The following is a 16,622-nucleotide window of genomic DNA, read 5'->3' as shown; positions in this document are numbered from 1 at the left end:
AGACAGAGAGATGGGGTTGTAGAGAGAGAGAGAGATGGGGTAGAGAGAGAGAGAGCGTGGGAGAAAGGGGGTAGAGAGACAGAGAGATGGAGGGGGAGAGAGAGAGAGATGGGGTTATAGAGAGAGAGAGAGACCGCGGGAGAAAGGGGGTAGAGAGACAGAGAGATGGGGTTGTAGAGAGAGAGAGAGATGGGGTTGTAGAGAGAGAGAGCGGGAGAAAGGGGGTGGAGAGACAGAGATGGAGGGGGAGAGCGAGAGAGATGGGGTAGAGAGAGAGAGAGCGTGGAAGAAAGGGGGTAGAGAGACAGAGAGATGGAGGGGGAGAGAGAGAGAGATGGGGTTATAGAGAAAGAGAGCGCGGGAGAAAAGGGGTAGAGAGACAGAGAGATGGGGTTGTAGAGAGAGAGAGAGAGATGGGGTAGAGAGAGAGAGAGCGCGGGAGAAAGGGGGTAGAGAGACAGAGAGATGGAGGGGGAGAGAGAGAGAGCACGGGAGAAAGGGGGTAGAGAGACAGAGAGATGGAGGGGGAGAGAGAGAGATGGGGTTATAGAGAGAGAGCGCGGGAGAAAGGGGGTAGAGAGACAGAGAGATGGGGTAGAGAGAGAGAGAGCACGGGAGAAAGGGGGTAGAGAGACAGAGAGATGGAGGGGGAGAGAGAGATGGGGTTGTAGAGAGAGAGAGCGGGAGAAAGGGGGTGGAGAGACAGAGATGGAGGGGGAGAGCGAGAGAGATGGGGTAGAGAGAGAGAGAGCGTGGAAGAAAGGGGGTAGAGAGAGAGAGATGGAGGGGGAGAGAGAGAGAGATGGGGTTATAGAGAGAGAGAGCGCGGGAGAAAAGGGGTAGAGAGACAGAGAGATGGGGTTGTAGAGAGAGAGAGAGATGGGGTTGTAGAGAGAGAGAGAGATGGGGTAGAGAGAGAGAGAGCGCGGGAGAAAGGGGGTAGAGAGACAGAGAGATGGAGGGGGAGAGAGAGAGAGCACGGGAGAAAGGGGGTAGAGAGACAGAGAGATGGAGGGGGAGAGAGAGAGATGGGGTTATGGAGAGAGAGAGCGCGGGAGAAAGGGGGTAGAGAGAGAGAGAGATGGGGGAGAGAGAGAGAGCACGGGAGAAAGGGGGTAGAGAGACAGAGAGATGGAGGGGGAGAGAGAGAGATGGGGTTATAGAGAGAGAGAGCGCGGGAGAAAGGGGATAGAGAGACAGAGAGATGGGGTTGTAGAGAGAGAGAGAGAGATGGGGTTGTAGAGAGAGAGAGCGGGAGAAAGGGGGTGGAGAGACAGAGATGGAGGGGGAGAGCGAGAGAGATGGGGTAGAGAGAGAGAGAGCGTGGAAGAAAGGGGGTAGAGAGACAGAGAGATGGAGGGGGAGAGAGAGAGAGATGGGGTTATAGAGAGAGAGAGCGCGGGAGAAAAGGGGTAGAGAGACAGAGAGATGGGGTTGTAGAGAGAGAGAGAGATGGGGTAGAGAGAGAGAGCGTGGGAGAAAGGGGGTAGAGAGACAGAGAGATGGAGGGGGAGAGAGAGAGAGATGGGGTTATAGAGAGAGAGAGAGAGCGCGGGAGAAAGGGGGTAGAGAGACAGAGATATGGTTGTAGAGAGAGAGAGAGATGGGGTTGTAGAGAGAGAGAGCGGGAGAAAGGGGGTGGAGAGACAGAGATGGAGGGGGAGAGCGAGAGAGATGGGGTAGAGAGAGAGAGAGCGTGGAAGAAAGGGGGTAGAAAGACAGAGAGATGGAGGGGGAGAGAGAGAGAGATGGGGTTATAGAGAGAGAGAGCGCGGGAGAAAAGGGGTAGAGAGACAGAGATGGGGTTGTAGAGAGAGAGAGAGAGATGGGGTAGAGAGAGAGAGAGCGCGGGAGAAAGGGGGTAGAGAGACAGAGAGATGGAGGGGGAGAGAGAGAGATGGGGTTATAGAGAGAGAGAGAGCGCGGGAGAAAGGGGGTAGAGAGACAGAGAGATGGGGTTGTAGAGAGAGAGAGATGGGGTTATAGAGAGAGAGAGAGCGCGGGAGAAAGGGGGTAGAGAGACAGAGAGATGGGGTTGTAGAGAGAGAGAGAGATGGGGTTGTAGAGAGAGAGAGCGGGAGAAAGGGGGTGGAGAGACAGAGAGATGGGGTTATAGAGAGAGAGAGAGATGGGGTTGTAGAGAGAGAGAGATGGGGTTATAGAGAGAGAGAGAGATGGGGTTATAGAGAGAGAGAGAGATGGGGTTATAGAGAGAGAGAGAGATGGGGTTGTAGAGAGAGAGAGCGGGAGAAAGGGGGTAGTGAGACAGAGAGATGGGGTTGTAGAGAGAGAGAGAGATGGGGTTGTAGAGAGAGAGAGAGATGGGGTTGTAGAGAGAGAGAGCGGGAGAAAGGGGGTATTGAGACAGAGAGATGGGGTTGTAGAGAGAGAGAGAGATGGGGTTGTAGAGAGAGAGAGCGGGAGAAAGGGGGTAGTGAGACAGAGAGATGGGGTTGTAGAGAGAGAGAGAGATGGGGTTGTAGAGAGAGAGAGAGCGGGAGAAAGGGGGTAGTGAGACAGAAAGATGGGGTTGTAGAGAGAGGGGGGGAAAGAGAGGGGGTAGTGAGACAGAGAGATGGGGTTGTAGAGAGAGGGGGGGAAAGAGAGGGGTGGAGAGAGACGGAGAAGGAGATCCAAGTAAGTAACAGTAAAGAGTTCATTACACGATTGTTGCCCATTCATTCTTACTAATGTGTGTGTGTGTGTGTGTGTGTGTGTTACCCCAGCTCTACAAAGGAGGCTTTGAGGCTGTCCAGGGGGGCATGTGAGAGAGACAGTGTCGTCATGACGTCCTCTAGAAAACCAACGAGCAGCTTACGATCCTCATCCTGCAGGAAACACACATATTACACACACACACACATTATATAATATATCAATACACACATTATATAATATATTAATACATACATTATATAAATTACACACATTATATAATATATTTATACATACATTATTAATACAAACATTATATAAAATACACACATTATATTATAGGTAAATACATATATTATTAATAAATACATTATTAATACAAACATATAAAATACACACATTATATAATAGATGAATACATACATTATATGCTGGTTATCAACAGTTATGAGGAAGACGGGTGACTGTCCCAACGACAGATAGGTTTACCTGATTGTAGCATGTCAGTACTCCTGTAGCATAAATGGGGACAGTAGCCTTGGTCAGAATACCATTCCCAGTTAAAGCATCTAGGAGAAACAGAATACAAATACTTCATAAATTAGAGATAGAAAAGAAGAAATTGACATATGACCATGTAGCTGATTTCCAGTTCAGTGAGCTTATAAAACAGACAATAGTTGGCAGGCAACACAAGGCCTGACACAAACACTTCACACAAACCACAACAACAAACCAAAACACTTGGCAGAGATCTGAGCACACGCTTGTTTTAATATTCAGAGGATGAAAGAGAGACAGGGAAACACCAAATCCCACTGAGTGTGTGTCTCTTCCACTTACCCACATTCTCTTCAGAGAGCCGTAGGATCTCTTGGAACTGTGGTTTCACCTGAACGAGAGAGGAGAGACTGCTATAGTCTGCACCAATGAAATGAATTAAACAGTGCAGATTCCTTCCGGCAAAAGGCCTACAGTAGATACTCTCACCTTAGTGTTAGTGAAGATCTTGCCAAATGTGCGACAGAGTCTCCAGAAGAAACGTGAGAACTCATGGACACACGTAGTGGAGGCTACGTTAATACGACCTACTATGTCTATCAGCTGGGGAAGACTGGAGAGAGAGGAGAGGGGGTCAGGAGTGTGTGTGCACGGCTGTGTGTGTGTCAATGTGTGTACTGCATAGACCCCTCACAGTTGGTTGACCACCCATAGCAGACTGTCCCAGCCTGTGGTGCCCTCATGTTCTAGCTGGTAATCATACAGGATGAGAAGGGCGCTCAGCGTCTCCCGGCTGCCAACGATAGTCGCTATATCCTGCAGAGGAGACGCCGGACGAGGGAACCGCGTCACTGAGGGGTCAAACAGAGGACAGAGGTTGGGGTTAAAGTTCAGCGAAGGAAAATACTAGAGATTATGAATTGAATATTGTAGTCGGAACATAGCAAGGTTACTGGTCACCAATTGTGTCAGTGTGTTTCCTACCCTCTATGGGGGGAATGTCTCCTTGCAGGTTAACTCAGTGTGTTTCCTACCCTCTATGGGGGGAATGTCTCCTTGCAGGTTAACTGTGTGTTTCCTACCCTCTATGGGGGGAATGTCTCCTTGCAGGTTAACTCAGTGTGTTTCCTACCCTCTATGGGGGGAATGTCTCCTTGCAGGTTAACTGTGTGTTTCCTACCCTCTATGGGGCGAATGTCTCCTTGCAGGTTAACTCAGTGTGTTTCCTACCCTCTATGGGGGGAATGTCTCCTTGCAGGTTAACTCAGTGTGTTTCCTACCCTCTATGGGGGGAATGTCTCCTTGCAGGTTAACTCAGTGTGTTTCCTACCCTCTATGGGGGGAATGTCTCCTTGCAGGTTAACTGTGTGTTTCCTACCCTCTATGGGGGGAATGTCTCCTTGCAGGTTAACTCAGTGTGTTTCCTACCCTCTATGGGGGGAATGTCTCCTTGCAGGTTAACTGTGTGTTTCCTACCCTCTATGGGGGGAATGTCTCCTTGCAGGTTAACTCAGTGTGTTTCCTACCCTCTATGGGGGGAATGTCTCCTTGCAGGTTAACTCAGTGTGTTTCCTACCCTCTATGGGGGGAATGTCTCCTTGCAGGTTAACTCAGTGTGTTTCCTACCCTCTATGGGGGGAATGTCTCCTTGCAGGTTAACTCAGTGTGTTTCCTACCCTCTATGGGGGGAATGTCTCCTTGCAGGTTAACTCAGTGTGTTTCCTGCCCTCTATGGGGGGAATGTCTCCTTGCAGGTTAACTCAGTGTGTTTCCTGCCCTCTATGGGGGGAATGTCTCCTTGCAGGTTAACTCAGTGTGTTTCCTACCCTCTATGTGGGGAATGTCTCCTTGCAGGTTAACTCAGTGTGTTTCCTACCCTCTATGGGGGGAATGTCTCCTTGCAGGTTAACTCAGTGTGTTTCCTACCCTCTATGGGGGGAATGTCTCCTTGCAGGTTAACTCAGTGTGTTTCCTACCCTCTATGGGGGGGAATGTCTCCTTGCAGGTTAACTGTGTGTTTCCTACCCTCTATGGGGGGAATGTCTCCTTGCAGGTTAACTCAGTGTGTTTCCTACCCTCTATGGGGGGAATGTCTCCTTGCAGGTTAACTGTGTGTTCCCTACCCTCTATGGGGGGGAATGTCTCCTTGCAGGTTAACTCTGTGTGTTCCCTACCCTCTATGGGGGGGAATGTCTCCTTGCAGGTTAACTGTGTGTTTCCTACCCTCTATGGGGGGAATGTCTCCTTGCAGGTTAACTGTGTGTTTCCTACCCTCTATGGGGGGAATGTCTCCTTGCAGGTTAACTGTGTGTTTCCTACCCTCTATGGGGGGAATGTCTCCTTGCAGGTTAACTCTGTGTGTGAAGGGAGCGTTCTGGATCACCACAGAGAACAGAGGAGGGATGAGAGACTGGAGGGCAGACAGGAACATGTGGAGCTTGTGTTCATCAAGGCCATGTTCACCCTGCTGGAGAGAAGGAGAAAAGGGAGGGGACAGAGAAAGAGAGAGAGGGGGGAGTGAGAGAGAGGGAAGGAAGGAGAGAGAAGGAGGAGATGAAGGAGAGGGCAGTTAGAGCGTTCACTTCTTTATCTAGATTCTAGAATGTTAGCGTCAACATCAAAACATTTCTTACATATACCAAATAAACAAAGTCCTGTGGGTCTACCTACCTTGAGTAGTTTCTCTATGCGGGCCAGTAGAGAGGGGATGAGAGTGGTCTGGAGGTTTCCCAGCTCTGTGGTCCAGGCAGCGAATGCTGGGATGAACACCTGGTGGATAGCACTGACCACCCTCTCGGATGGGTCACCAAGGGACAGCAACATGAGCTCGAAACCCTGACCGCAACATGAACACAACCTCTGTCAGTATAACATGACCACATTCAACACAACCAAACACAAGAACGGTCAGAAAGACTTTTCTAACACGCACGCACGCACACACACACACACACACACACACACACACACACACACACACACACACACACACACACACACACACACACACACACACACACACCTGGGAGTACTTGTCAGGGTCGTCAATGTATCCCATGATGATAGCGAGGCTTTTGACCACAGCCTCTCTGACCATGTCTGCCTTGTCTTCAGCCAGCATCTGCTGCAGCATGGACAACACCAGGGAACTACGAATCTCCTTCTGTTAACACACACACATATAAACAGATTTGAACGAACGAACGAAGGAGCGCACAAACACACACGCAGAGAAGATGTGATGGCAGGCGTGTGTACCGGTGTTTGTGTATGTATGCAAAGGTGTGTGTGTATGTGTGTGTGGGTCAGCTGTTTATTCACCCACACCCGCCCGCAAATGATAATAACCCATCCGCAACTGTCTGACTATATGCAATAAAGTGTAAATCTGAGTCTTGCATAGGGCTGTTACGCATAGGGCTGTTACGCATAGGGCTGTTACGCATAGGGCTGTTACGCATAGGGCTGTTACGCATAGGGCTGTTACGCATAGGGCTGTTACGCATAGGGCTGTTACGGTGACCGTATTACCACCACACAGGCAGGCACGAGTCATGACCTCAGTCACATTCCACGTCACCGTTTAGTCACAGTAACCAGGCTTCTCCATGCTCTGATGCTGCTGGTGGTCATTAGTAGCCTACCAAACTTGCTAACTGCCTGGTACTCAGCACACTATTGTCCCTCGAAATCAGTCTGACAACAATGAAAATGTTATTGAAAATCTAAATCAAACACCTCATGAGCGTCCATGAGCTCATGTTGCGCAACATTTCTATAGGCTATGCAATTGCGTGAGAAAACAGAATTGATGACCTCTAAAAAAAGAGGAGTATCCCATCAGCTTCCTATAGGCTAGACCTACTATATTTATTTCTCAACTTTCCAAATATTAAGCACATTGCTTCACTTTATAGCAGGAGTATAGCCTACCTGGCTGGCATGAAAATTAACGAAGGGAAAAGTGTCCTCCATTCACTATTTAAGTGCATAGATTAAATGTATTTTTTACCCCTGCCCCGGTTCCGAGACAGGTGCATGATAATGGTCATCAAAACTAATTTCACACACATGTAATTTAGTATACAGTACCAGTCAAAAGTTTGGACACACCTACTCATTCCAGGGTTTTTCTTTATTTTGACTATTTTCTACATTGTAGAATAATAGTGAAGACATCAATCATGTAGTAACCAAAAACAAGTGTTATATGAGATTCTTCAAAGTAGCCACCCTTTGCCCCGATGACAGCTTTGCACACTCCTGGCATTCTCTCGACCAGCTTCATGAGTTAGTCACCTGGAATGCATTTCAATTAACAGGTTTGACTTGTTAAAAGTTAATTTGTGGAATTTCTTTCCTTCTTAATGCATTTGAGCCAGTCAGTTGTGTTGTGACAAGGTAGGGAGGGTATACAGAAGATAGTCTTTTACCAATTAGGGCTAAGTCCATATTATGGCAGGAACAGCTCAAATAAGCAAATAAAAATGAAGACATGAAGGTCAGTCAATATGGAACATATCAAGAACTTTGAAAGTTTCTTCAACTGCAGTCGCAAAAACCATCAAGCGCTACGATGAAACTGGCTCTCATGAGGACCGCCACAGGAAAGGAAGACCCAGAGTTACCTCTGCTGCAGAGGATAAGTTCATTAGAGTTACCAGCCTCAGAAATTGCAGCCCAAATAAATGCTTCACAGAGTTCAAGTAACAGACATCTCAACATCAACTGTTCAGAGGAGACTGCGTGAATCAGGCCTTCAAGGTCGAATTGCTGCAAAAAAAACACTACTAAAGGACACCAATAAGAAGAAGAGACTTGCTTGGGCCAAGAAACACAAGCAATGGACATTAGACCAGTGGAAATCTGTCCTTTGGTCTAATTTGTCCAAATGTGAGATTTTTGGTTCCAACCGTCATGTCTTTGTGTGACGCAGAGTAGGTGAACAGATGATCTCCGCATATGTGGTTCCCACCATGAAGCATGGAGGTGGTGGTGTGATAATGTGGGGGTGCTTTGCTGGTGACACTGTCAGTGATTTATTTAGAATTCAAGGCACACTTAACCAGCATGGCTACCACAGCATTCTGAAGGGATATGCCATCCCATTTGGTTTGCGCTTAGTGGGACCATCATTTGTTTTTCAGCAGGACAATGACCCAACACACCTCCAGGCCGTGTAAGGGCTATTTGACCAAGGAGGAGAGTGATGGAGTGCTGCATCAGATGACCTGGCCTCCACAATCACCCGACATCAATTGACATGGTTTGGGATGAGTTGGACCGCAGAGTGAAGGACAAGTAGCCAACAAATGCTCAGCATATGTGGGAACTCCTTCAAGACTGGTGGAAAAGCATTCCTGGTGAAGCTGGTTGAGAGAATGCCAAGCGTGTGCAAAGCTGTCATCAAGGCAAAGGGTGGCTAATTTGAAGAATCTAAAATATATTTTGATTTGTTTAACACTTTTTTGGTTACTACATGATTTCATATGTGATATTTCGTAGTTTTGATGTCTTCACTATTATTCTACAAGGTAGAAAAAAGTACAAATAAAGAAAAACCCTTGAATGAGTAGGTGTCCAAACATTTGACTGATACTGCATGTAAAGACAAGATTAAATCAAGAACAGTCTGATGAGTGACAATATTAGCCTATCACTTGTGAACGATGTATTATTACTTGTGAATCAAGCCAGCTGGTAAGGCAAGAAACAGGGGATTCCTTTTTTGCAACTTTTTCAAATTATAGTTCCACACCTCATGTAACATAGCCCATAGTCCTATATGTTCTGATAAGGTTTGTATTATAACTAAAGTGGCCAAATAACTTCTTCAAATTAAACACAATCCACTTTACAACCGGTGTAGAGCCTAACTGGCATACATAGTGACTTTCAAGTTTGGGGAAGATTATTTTCACCATAAAAATGCTCCTTTATAATAAAGCATTAGTGCGCTTATAGATGTGAAGAAATAGCCTAATATTTTTAAAATGTCTTTCTCGCAGAGAAGAATTTAGATATCTGAGAGAGCTATGCAGGTATTTGCTTGACAATCACCGCCTGACAAAATAGGTAGGCTTGTCAATAATTAGATACATGCAGCTTCTATTCTGTCATTACATGTTGCCCGAGAAGACTAAGTAAACCCTTGAAAAACAAATGACATCTGTTTCACCGGCTGTAAGGAAATGGAAAGCTGGGAAAACGACCCACTGTGTTTCTGATAAGATCTCAGTTCAGCTTGGATGCATATTTTATGTGGTTGAAATGCTATCAGCTTTTATGATGCTGATAAAGATAGCTTCTTAACAGACAGTATCTAACTGCAAATTCACATTCTCTCAAGATGCTGAAAGAAATAAATCATTTTCTCCACTCCTGTTCTCGAGTCACAATTTAGCCAACATTTAGTGTATCATTTTACTGCAAGAAATGATTAATTCTGCAGGAGTTAATATTAATGCTATGTGAGAGGTTATAGACCTACAGTCAGTGTCCAGATTTCAGTTTCCATTTAACCCATCTGAAGTCTAGGCTACAGTTCCCTTGACGTGCCATAGGCCTATTTGAAGTCAACAACATGTGAATGTCGAATTTGTATAGCGCCTCAAAATCATCACACACAACATAGCCGGCACTGCAGTCCTCTTTTGCCACTTCACCAAATCTTTCCTAAACATGACTTTTCTGGCCCTCCCATCTCTTTATTTTCAACTCTCTTTATTCAACCTCCCAGCCACCCACCCGCCCTTCATCCACACAATATTTAAATGACCCTAAACCCGCCAGCACCGTGGATATAACTGTGGGGACTGCGGGCTGAGTCAACTCATGCATCACTAGCGTGTGTGTGTCTTACAGGCAGGTAAGGTGCTAAGGCTCCACAGGCTTCTGCTACCAACAACCTCCTCTCTGGATACTTATGGTTGATCTGGAGAGAGATAGAAGAAGAGAGAGAGAGGGAAAGGAGAGAGAAAGGGGGATGGGGTGGGGGAGACAGAAAGAGACACAACATGAGATTCTGGGACAGACATGACCCTGTAGATTACAAAGTGCTGATCTTAAGCATTCCTTGTGGTTTGTCTTTATTGGAATGTTATTGGACCTGTGGCTCAATATATTGGTCATATCCATAGTAACAGATATTTGTTTATGTATCAACCCTTTACAAAAGTAAAAACAAAAGAAAGAGAAAAAGGACAGAGAGCGAGAGAGAAGAGGACAGAGAGTGAGAGAGAAAGGACAGCGAAGGACAGAGAAAGGACAGAGAGCGAGAGCGAAAGGACAGAGAGCGAGAGCGAAAGGACAGAGAGCGAGAGAGAAAGGACAGAGAGCGAGAGCGAAAGGACAGAGAAGGAGAGCAAAAGGACAGAGAGCGAGAGAGAAAGGACAGAGAGCGAGAGAGAAAGGACAGCGAAGGACAGAGAAAGGACAGAGAGCGAGAGCGAAAGGACAGAGAGCGAGAGCGAAAGGACAGAGAGCGAGAGCGAAAGGACAGAGAGCGAGAGCGAAAGGACAGAGAGCGAGAGCGAAAGGACAGAGCGAGAGCGAAAGGACAGAGTGAGAGCGAAAGGACAGAGAGTGAGAGAGAAAGGACAGAGAGTGAGAGAGAAAGGACAGAGAAGGAGAGAGAAAGGACAGAGTGAGAGAGAAAGGACAGAGTGAGAGAGAAAGGACAGAGAAGGAGAGAGAAAGGACAGAGAGTGAGAGACAAAGGACAGAGAAAGGACAGAGAAGGAGAGAGAAAGGACAGAGAAATGAGAGAGAAAGGACAGAGAAATGAGAGAGAAGGAGAGAGAAAGGACAGAGAAGGAGAGAGAAAGGACAGAGAAGGAGAGAGAAAGGACAGAGAAGGAGAGAGAAAGGACAGAGAAGGAGAGAGAAAGGACAGAGAAGGAGAGAGAAAGGACAGAGAAGGAGAGAGAAAGGACAGAGAAGGAGAGAGAAAGGACAGAGAAGGAGAGAGAAAGGACAGAGAAGGAGAGAGAAAGGACAGAGAAAGAGAGAGAAAGGACAGAGAAAGAGAGAGAAAGGACAGAGAAGGAGAGAGAAAGGACAGAGAAAGAGAGAGAAAGGACAGAGAAGGAGAGAGAAAGGACAGAGAAGGAGAGAGAAAGGACAGAGAAGGAGAGAGAAAGGACAGAGAAGGAGAGAGAAAGGACAGAGAAGGAGAGAGAAAGGACAGATAAGGAGAGAGAAAGGACAGAGAATGAGAGAGAAAGGACAGAGAGCAAGAGAGAAAGGACAGAGAGCGAGAGAGAAAGGACAGAGAGCGAGAGAGAAAGGACAGAGAAGGAGAGAGGAGTAGCTACCTGTTCCCAGCATTGTGGTAAGAGTTCAGCCTCAACTCTGGTAGGACCAACATGTCTGGCAAACGCCACACAACCTGTTAGGATCATCTGCCTACAAACACAACCAGGAGTCAATATAAACACACTGTCAAGATCCTCCTTGATCATCAGCCTATAAACACACAGAGAGAACAGCTAGGTATGAGAGCACGCACACCTCTGTTCGTCGTCAGGTCTCTTGATGAGGTTGAAGAGGATGTGGAGGAGCTGGTCTCTCTCTTTAGGCTCCGGGTGGAGACACGCCGTACACAGGATGAGAGGAATCAACTCCTAGAGAGATATAAGAATGAGAGAGAGATATGAAAAGAGAGATATCAGCTTGGGTTTGTGGCTCTGAGTATTCACACAGCAAAGAAAGGGTTTGCAGGCAGGGGTGTGTGTGATGTTTGTTTGTGTGTGTGTGTGTGTGTGTGTGTGTGTGTGTGTGTGTGTGTGTGTGTGTGTGTGTGTGTGTGTGTGTGTGTGTGTGTGTGTGTGTGTGTGTGTGTGTGTGTGTGTGTGTGTGTGTGTGTGTGTGTGTGTGTGTGTGTGTGTGTGTGTGTGTGTGTGTGTGTGTGTGTAATGGGTAGGAGAGAGGGAGTTCAATGACAACAACACCACCAACAGAAACAGAAAGAGGGTCAAATAAAACAATGTGCTGTTATGTACATCTATGTATCATGATGACAATGTCTCATGGTTTTCTAATCTGAATGACTGGCACCCCTGGGTCTGCATCAAGTTCCTTTATGAACAGTAAAGTTCATATGAAGTGCATGCGAGAGTCAGCCTGGAGAGAGAGCAAACTAAAGCGTAGTCCCAGGACGAGGTGGGGCAGACAGACAGCCCTTCATACTGCCTCATGGCCAAACTGTGGTTAGCTCAACATTTCTGCCTCAAACCCAACCAAATTAGAGAGAGGACACACTGTTAAAAAACACAGTTAAAAATATGTATTTTATTTTTAACCAGCAGGGTTTTCCAGGAAGGTTTCATATTTTCCTGCTGAATGTTGGCATACGAAACAAACCCAACGTTGAATGTTGGCAGAACAACCAAGCCCAACCAAAGAGAGGCTTGGGTGGGGGAGACCTGAAATGACTATGGATGTCTGTAGATGGACACCTGTCATTCATTCAAATAAAATATATTACGTGCTTCACATACAACACAACCACCAGAGACATACAGTTGAAGTCGGAAGTTTACATACACCTTAGACAAATACATTTAAACTCAGTTTTTCACAATTCCTGACATTTAATCCTAGTTAAAGTTCCCTGTCTTAGGTCAGTTAGGATCACCACTTTATTTTAAGAAAGTGAAATGTCAGAATAATAGTAGAGAGAATGATTTATTTCAGCTTTTATTTCTTTCATCACATTCCCAGTGGGCCAGAAGTTTACATACACTCAATTAGTATTTGGTAGCATTGCCTTTAAATTGTTTAACTTCGGTCAAACGTTTCAGAAAGCCTTCCACAAGCATCCCACAATAAGTTGGGTGAATTTTGGCACATTCCTCCTGACAGAGCTGGTGAAACTGAGTCAGGTTTGTAGGCCTCCTTGCTCACAACACGCTTTTTCAGTTCTGACCACAAATGTTCTATAGGATTGAGGTCAGGGCTTTGTGATGACCACTCCAATACCTTGACTTTGTTGTCCTTAAGCCATTTTGACACAACTTTGGAAGCATGCTTGGGGTCATTGTCCATTTGGAAGACCCATTTGCGACCAAGCTTTAACTTCCTGACTGATGTCTTGAGATGTTGCTTCAATATATCCACATAATTTTCCTTCCTCACCCCATCTATGTTGTGAAGTGCACCAGTCCCTCCTGCAGCATAGCACCCCCCCCCCCAACATGATGCTGAGACCCACATGCTTCACGGTTGGGATGGTGTTCTTCAGCTTGCAAGCCTCCTCCTTTTTCCTCCAAACATAACGATGGTCATTATGGCCAAACAGTTCTATTTTTGTATCATCAGACCAGAGGACATTTCTCCAAGAAGTACGATATTTGTCCCCATGTGCAGTTGCAAACCATAATCTGGCTTTTTTATGGCGGTTTTGGAGCAGTGGCTTCTTCCTTGCTGAGCGGCCTTTCAGGTTATGTTGATATAGGACTCGTTTTACTGTGGATATAGATACTTTTGTTCCGGTTTCCTCCAGCATCTTCACAAGGTCCTTTGCTGTTGTTCTGGGATTGATTTGCACTTTTTGCACCAAAGTACGTTCATCTCTAGGAGACAGAACGCGTTTCCTTCCTGAGTGGTATGACGGCTGCGTGGTCCCATGGTGTTTATACTTGCGTACTATTGTTTGTACATATGAACGTGGTACCTTCAGTCGTTTGGAAATTGCTCCCAAGGATGAACCAGACTTGTGGAGGTCTACAATTTTGTTTCTGAGGTCTTGGCTGATTTCTTTTGATTTTCCCATGAAGTCAAGCAAAGAGGCACTCAGTTTGAAGGTGTGCCTTGAAATACATCCACAGGTACACCTCCAACTGACTCAAATGATGTCAATTAACCTATCAGAAGCTTCAAAAGCCATGACATAATTTTCTGGAATTTTCCAAGCTGTTTAAAGGCACAGTCAACTTAGTGTATGTAAACTTCTGACCCACTGGAATTGTGATGCAGTGCATTATAAGTGAAATAATCTGTCTGTAAACAATTGATGGAAAAAGTACTTGTGTCATGCACAAAGTAGATGTCCTAACCAACTTGCCAAACTATAGTTTGTTAACAAGAAATTTGCGGAGTGGTTGAAAAGCGAGTTTTAATGACTCCAACATAAGTATTTTTAAACTTCCGACTTCAACTGTATATGGCACTGAGAACAACCATCCTGATTATGCTTTCACCAACTGTTAGAGAAAATAGTTTTAAAAGCTAAAGAACAGCTGCTTGGGCAGTGTTAAGTAAACAATTCCCCAAAAATGTATGTTTCTTTTTAAAACGGCACAAGCATTAAAAGAAGGAATGGGACATTAAAAAGTAAAGGTCAACGAGCTGTTACCATCAAAGTGTGTTATTTTGTTTCAGATATTTACTTCTGTGTATACTTCTAAGACTTTTTCTTCAGTGAACCCTATCTGACCCTGTTCTATTCCAGAAGCAAGCGACACTTAGATCTGTTCCAAGGAAAACATCTGGCCAACGCTGGGTCAACATGTGGGTAGGTAGAGCGGCCAGGGAAACGCCATGGTACCACCATGTATAGACCACCTTGTATAGACCACCATGTATAGACCAACTAGGATCTATTGCAGAGTGACAACATGGTAACATGTTCAGACCAGAGATGGCCAACTAGGATCTATTGCAGAGTGACAACATGGTAACATGTTCAGACCAGAGATGGCCAACTAGGACCTATTGCAGTGTGACAACATGGTAACATGCTCAGACCAGAGATGGCCAACTAGGATCTATTGCAGAGTGACAACATGGTAACATGTTTAGACCAGAGATGGCCAACTAGGATCTATTGCAGAGTGACAACATGGTAACATGTTTAGACCAGAGATGGCCAACTAGGATCTATTGCAGTGTGACAACATGGTAACATGTTCAGACCAGAGATGGCCAACTAGGATCTATTGCAGTGTGACAACATGGTAACATGTTCAGACCAGAGATGGCCAACTAGGACCTATTGCATTGTGACAACATGGTAACATGTTTAGACCAGAGATGACCAACTAGGATCTATTGCAGTGTGACAACATGGTAACATGTTTAGACCAGAGATGGCCAACTAGGATCTATTGCAGTGTGACAACATGGTAACATGTTTAGACCAGAGATGGCCAACTAGGATCTATTGCAGTGTGACAACATGGTAACATGTTTAGACCAGAGATGGCCAACTAGGATCTATTGCAGTGTGACAACATGGTAACATGTTTAGACCAGAGATGACCAACTAGGATCTATTGCAGTGTGACAACATGGTAACATGTTTAGACCAGAGATGGCCAACTAGGATCTATTGCAGAGTGACAACATGGTAACATGTTTAGACCAGAGATGGCCAACTAGGACCTATTGCAGTGTGACAACATGGTAACATGTTTAGACCAGAGATGGCCAACTAGGATCTATTGCAATGTGACAACATGGTAACATGCTCAGACCAGAGATGGCCAACTAGGATCTATTGCAGAGTGACAACATGGTAACATGTTTAGACCAGAGATGGCCAACTAGGATCTATTGCAGTGTGACAACATGGTAACATGTTTAGACCAGAGATGGCCAACTAGGATCTATTGCAGTGTGACAACATGGTAACATGTTTAGACCAGAGATGGCCAACTAGGATCTATTGCAGAGTGACAACATGGTAACATGTTTAGACCAGAGATGGCCAACTAGGATCTATTGCAATGTGACAACATGGTAACATGTTTAGACCAGAGATGGCCAACTAGGATCTATTGCAGAGTGACAACATGGTAACATGCTCAGACCAGAGATGGCCAACTAGGATCTATTGCAGAGTGACAACATGGTAACATGTTTAGACCAGAGATGGCCAACTAGGATCTATTGCAGAGTGACAACATGGTAACATGTTTAGACCAGAGATGGCCAACTAGGATCTATTGCAGTGTGACAACATGGTAACATGTTCAGACCAGAGATGGCCAACTAGGATCTATTGCAGTGTGACAACATGGTAACATGTTCAGACCAGAGATGGCCAACTAGGACCTATTGCATTGTGACAACATGGTAACATGTTTAGACCAGAGATGACCAACTAGGATCTATTGCAGTGTGACAACATGGTAACATGTTTAGACCAGAGATGGCCAACTAGGATCTATTGCAGTGTGACAACATGGTAACATGTTTAGACCAGAGATGGCCAACTAGGATCTATTGCAGTGTGACAACATGGTAACATGTTTAGACCAGAGATGGCCAACTAGGATCTATTGCAGTGTGACAACATGGTAACATGTTTAGACCAGAGATGACCAACTAGGATCTATTGCAGTGTGACAACATGGTAACATGTTTAGACCAGAGATGGCCAACTAGGATCTATTGCAGAGTGACAACATGGTAACATGTTTAGACCAGAGATGGCCAACTAGGACCTATTGCAGTGTGACAAC

General features: G+C 45.6%; 1 protein-coding gene across 9 annotated transcripts in view; it reads right to left on the bottom strand.

Annotated features, from left to right (window-relative positions):
- The window catches only part of relch (RAB11 binding and LisH domain, coiled-coil and HEAT repeat containing), a 52,292-nt gene that overhangs the window by 16,279 nt on the left and 19,391 nt on the right, over positions 1-16,622 (bottom strand). For 8 of the 9 annotated variants that reach the window (XM_055881598.1, XM_055881597.1, XM_055881601.1 and 5 more), the window contains 11 exons: positions 11,668-11,780; positions 11,472-11,562; positions 10,019-10,090; positions 6,179-6,319; positions 5,827-5,991; positions 5,476-5,623; positions 3,851-4,007; positions 3,646-3,769; positions 3,499-3,547; positions 3,145-3,224; positions 2,722-2,828 (listed from right to left, as the gene is read on the bottom strand). In XM_055881598.1, coding sequence (XP_055737573.1) covers positions 2,722-2,828; positions 3,145-3,224; positions 3,499-3,547; positions 3,646-3,769; positions 3,851-4,007; positions 5,476-5,623; positions 5,827-5,991; positions 6,179-6,319; positions 10,019-10,090; positions 11,472-11,562; positions 11,668-11,780 — 1,247 coding nt within the window. The remainder of the gene's footprint in view (positions 1-2,721; positions 2,829-3,144; positions 3,225-3,498; positions 3,548-3,645; positions 3,770-3,850; positions 4,008-5,475; positions 5,624-5,826; positions 5,992-6,178; positions 6,320-10,018; positions 10,091-11,471; positions 11,563-11,667; positions 11,781-16,622) is intronic. The other variant, XM_055881599.1, reaches the window with a different exon arrangement.

Source organism: Salvelinus fontinalis, chromosome 25, assembly GCF_029448725.1.
Source record: "Salvelinus fontinalis isolate EN_2023a chromosome 25, ASM2944872v1, whole genome shotgun sequence".
NCBI classification, from domain to species: Eukaryota; Metazoa; Chordata; class Actinopteri; order Salmoniformes; family Salmonidae; genus Salvelinus; species Salvelinus fontinalis.
This window is presented reverse-complemented; position numbering and strand designations above follow the sequence as displayed.